The sequence below is a fragment of the Lynx rufus genome, unplaced genomic scaffold (genome assembly GCF_022079265.1).
Source record: "Lynx rufus isolate CCGP_SWC_20201006 ecotype Redwood Valley unplaced genomic scaffold, mLynRuf1.p SCAF_9, whole genome shotgun sequence".
Lineage (NCBI taxonomy): Eukaryota > Metazoa > Chordata > Mammalia > Carnivora > Felidae > Lynx > Lynx rufus.
Window position 1 is genome coordinate 71,248,398 of NW_025814897.1, and position 3,472 is coordinate 71,251,869.

General features: G+C 51.2%; 1 protein-coding gene across 2 annotated transcripts; it reads left to right on the forward strand.

The window, feature by feature from the left end:
* Window positions 1-392: 392 nt before the first annotated feature.
* On the forward strand, window positions 393-3,110 carry LOC124504567 (calcitonin receptor-stimulating peptide 1-like). 2 transcript variants are annotated; one of them, XM_047070003.1, is made up of 3 exons: window positions 393-478; window positions 784-921; window positions 2,945-3,110. In XM_047070003.1, the coding sequence occupies exons 1-3, from the start codon at window positions 393-395 to the stop codon at window positions 3,108-3,110; spliced, it is 390 nt and encodes a 129-aa protein (XP_046925959.1). The 2 variants fall into 2 exon arrangements, with proteins under 2 accessions (XP_046925959.1, XP_046925958.1); XM_047070002.1 differs by lacking the exon at window positions 2,945-3,110 and adding an exon at window positions 1,840-2,038.
* The last annotated feature ends 362 nt before the right edge of the window (window positions 3,111-3,472 follow it).

Sequence of the window (3,472 nt, forward strand, 5' to 3'; positions counted from 1 at the left end):
CCCCGCCCCCACCATGGCCAGATATGATCAAAAGCCTTACACAGGGAGTACAGCTCTGGGTAGGAAACAGGAGATTGTCCCAGGATTGTCTTCAATGGAGACCTGGCCAGCAGGTAATGTAGTGTGTGAGGTGGTGGGGAGGGGGCTATGGACTGAGTCCTCTTTCCCCAGTTGTCCTGCTAGGATAGCTTGCTTCATTCTCACTGGATCTTCCCACAGTCCACTTCCCCAGTGAGGAAACACTGGGGAAAGGAATGGCATTACCAGCCTGAAGCCACCATGCCAGGGAGTTACAGGTAGAAAGAAGCAGGACCAGAGTCCAGGTTCTTGGGCTCATAGAACTTCAAACTGGCACAGAAAATGACATTATTTTTCCCTTGCAGAGAAGCGCCATGGGCTTCTGGAAGTTCTCTCCTCTCCTGATTCTTGGCATCTTGGCCCTGTACCAGGTGGGCATGCTCCAGGCAGCACCATTCAGGTAAGCCAGCCCTGCCTGGAGGTCACTCCTCCTGGGATCAGACAATTCCATTCTCAAAATTGTGGTGTGCTAAAAGTTTACCTACTGGTGAGCCGGGCAAAGGGGAGTGTATATTTTCTGATATAAGGTGTGTAGCACATAATTGAAAAACAGCACTGATATACAATATTCTTTATTATAAATTTCAGATAACTCATTGATCTCACAGAATGCTTCTGGTGCTTTTACTAGGAAGCCTGGCTGCTTATCTTGGGAGAGACAGGCAGCGACCCAGAGCTTCTATTGTGTTTTCTTCCCCTCCCCAGGTCTGCTCTGGAGAGTCCTCAGGACGCTGCTATGCTCAATGAGGAGGAACTGCGCCTCCTGCTGGCTGCAATGGTGAAGGACTTTGTGCAGAGGAAGGCCAGTGAACTGCAGCAGGAGCAGGAGACCGAGGGCTCCAGGTGAGGATCCCCACTCCACTTGGCTCAGGGCATCCCCTCCCTCCTGTCCTGCCAAGGAAGGCATATCCTAAGAGGTAAGACGGAACACGGCTGGACAGGAGGTCAGCACACTGCCATGGCTCTCCTCGGCCTGGGGCCCAGCTATTCTCATGCACCACTGAAAACAGAGGTCCCACACAGAGACTATGGTTAGACCACATGTAAAAAGATCCATTTCTGAAAGCAGTTGGGGAAGGTATGAAATCCCTCCCTCCGGAAACTGGTCTGAAAGCAATGAGGAGATTTCCCAGCATTGGAGGAGTTAGGACTGGTAAGTGTGAGGCCAGCAGATGGACCCCACAGATCCCAGGAGATTTTAGAAATTGGTTTCTCTTTGTAAACCTGTACTTGACATTCTCTCATATCCACATGGAGCCTTCATTGCACATTTGCAAGGTGAAGCCAAAGGCCTTGCAGAGGGTGGGGTCAGGTAGACCAGTACCTGAGGTAGGTCTGGGGGCTTGAGATGTGTAGGATCTGTGGAGACGTGCATGTTGTCATGGGGCCAGACACCCTTCCCCAGCCCCACCTCCCCGTGTCCCCTGAGCCTGGAGCTCACACCAGCCCCTGGCCCGGCCCTGGCACTGCCTGGCATGTGCTGCACCTGCATCTACCCTAAGGACCTCTCTGCAGAGCAAGAAGGACTGAGCGGCATGCGGAAGGCTAGGAAAGGGCACCCCTTCCCAGCTGCAACCCTGCCCCACGCTGCCTTGGCTCAGCAAACCTCGGAGTTCTCCTAATGGAGGATGTGTGAGCTGCCCTCCTGCCTGCCCCTCCTGCCCCCACTCAAAGTGCCCCCTCCCTGGTCTAACCTTCTGGGCAATCGCCACAGGGGCAGACCTGGTGCATGGTACCACCTGGCATGTCTTTTCCCTGCAGCCTGGACAGCTTCCGAGCTAAGCGGTGCAGTAATCTGAGCACCTGTGTGCTGGGCACATACACACAGGACCTCAACAAGTTTCACACGTTCCCTCAGACTGCAATTGGGGTCGGAGCACCCGGCAAGAAAAGGGTCATGGCCAGCAGCTTGGACAGAGACCACGGCCCTCACGATGGCATGACCCAGGATGCCTATTAAACCCCTCCCTCTCTTTTCTAATGTCCTTTCTTCCTTCCTTCCTATATCGTGATACGTGTGGTCCTCTCGGGTTGCTGGTATCGGTGGCTTTCTTTATGGCAGTGGATGTCTGGAACCTCAGATGGGAGGAGAGCAAGAGGAACAGGCCAGAAGAGAATCACGCAGGAAGAGATGGGGGGCAGCCCTGTGCTTCCCCTGAGGAATCACAGCACGGCTTCTCAGTCCTGCTTGTGAATGTGTTTGCCGATGGGGAATAAAAGTATATTTCTCAAAAGACCTGAGCGGTGGTGGTTATTGCTCTGGCCCACACCACAGGCTTCCCAGATTCAGGGACCTGTGCTTAGAAGTAGCCTCAGCCCTGTGGTAGCTGGGTGCAGGGTGGAGTAGCTAGTCCTTGGACCAACCTCAAGTAGGAAGAACAGGAGCAGTAAAGAACAGGTAAGCACCTCGGGGACCCAACGCTGTAAAATCACCTTTTCTTCCAGGTAAGTCGGGGAATTTTTGTATTTCTAACAAGGGATATTTGATGCCTTTGAGTGGGATGTGACTTCCAGACAATCCTCGTGTTAGGATCAGTTTGGGGCCATGATTCTCTGTGTCTCATAAGCCTTTCTTGATTTGTAGTTTATTTATACAGGAAAGACAGGCTGTTACAGCTCTGTGTTCCATGGTCACTCACCTGGAGCCACCTTGGGTTTTCTGACACCCCTGGGAATGTCTGTGGGAGTGATCATGGCATTTTCCCCAAGAGCCTGTGTATTTCTGCAGTGATAATTGTGATTGAGGAAAGACACAAGGTTAACTGGTGCCTCTCAGAGCAGTAATTTTACGATGATGGTTCTATGTGGCAGGTATCTGTTCCAGTCTCTAACAGGTCTTCTCTTCTTTTTCCACCTTGCTAATCAGAGTCACTGTCCAGAAGAGAACCTGCAACTCTGCCACCTGTGTGGCCCACTGGCTGGGAGGCCTGCTGAGCAAAGCCGGAAGCGTGGCAAACACCAACTTGCTACCTACCTCTATGGGCTTCAAAGTCTACAACAGGCGCCGCAGGGACCTTGGACTTAAGCAGTAAACAACTCCAGGAAGGTGACTGCCCTTGTACTGTCAGATGGGAGGCTGGAAAACTGGGTATTGCAGGGATGCAGTCCACACTTTAACCCTCCCTAAGCTCATGTAGTAGAAAAATCCACAGGGCAATGTGCCCAACCAGTGTCTGGAAAGAGAAGAGGGAGTTCCAGTAGCTGAAACTCCTAAAATTTAGGTTCATTTTCCTCCATTTTCCCAGTATCTCCCTGTGATACTGGGATAATCTTCTAGAAAATACAAATCTATTTAAATGTCTGTCCCATGAAGTTATAATTATGAATATTCTATCGTTTGAGTTTGAAAGGTAGGGACATACTTTTGGTATATTTACATATGAATTCAGAACAT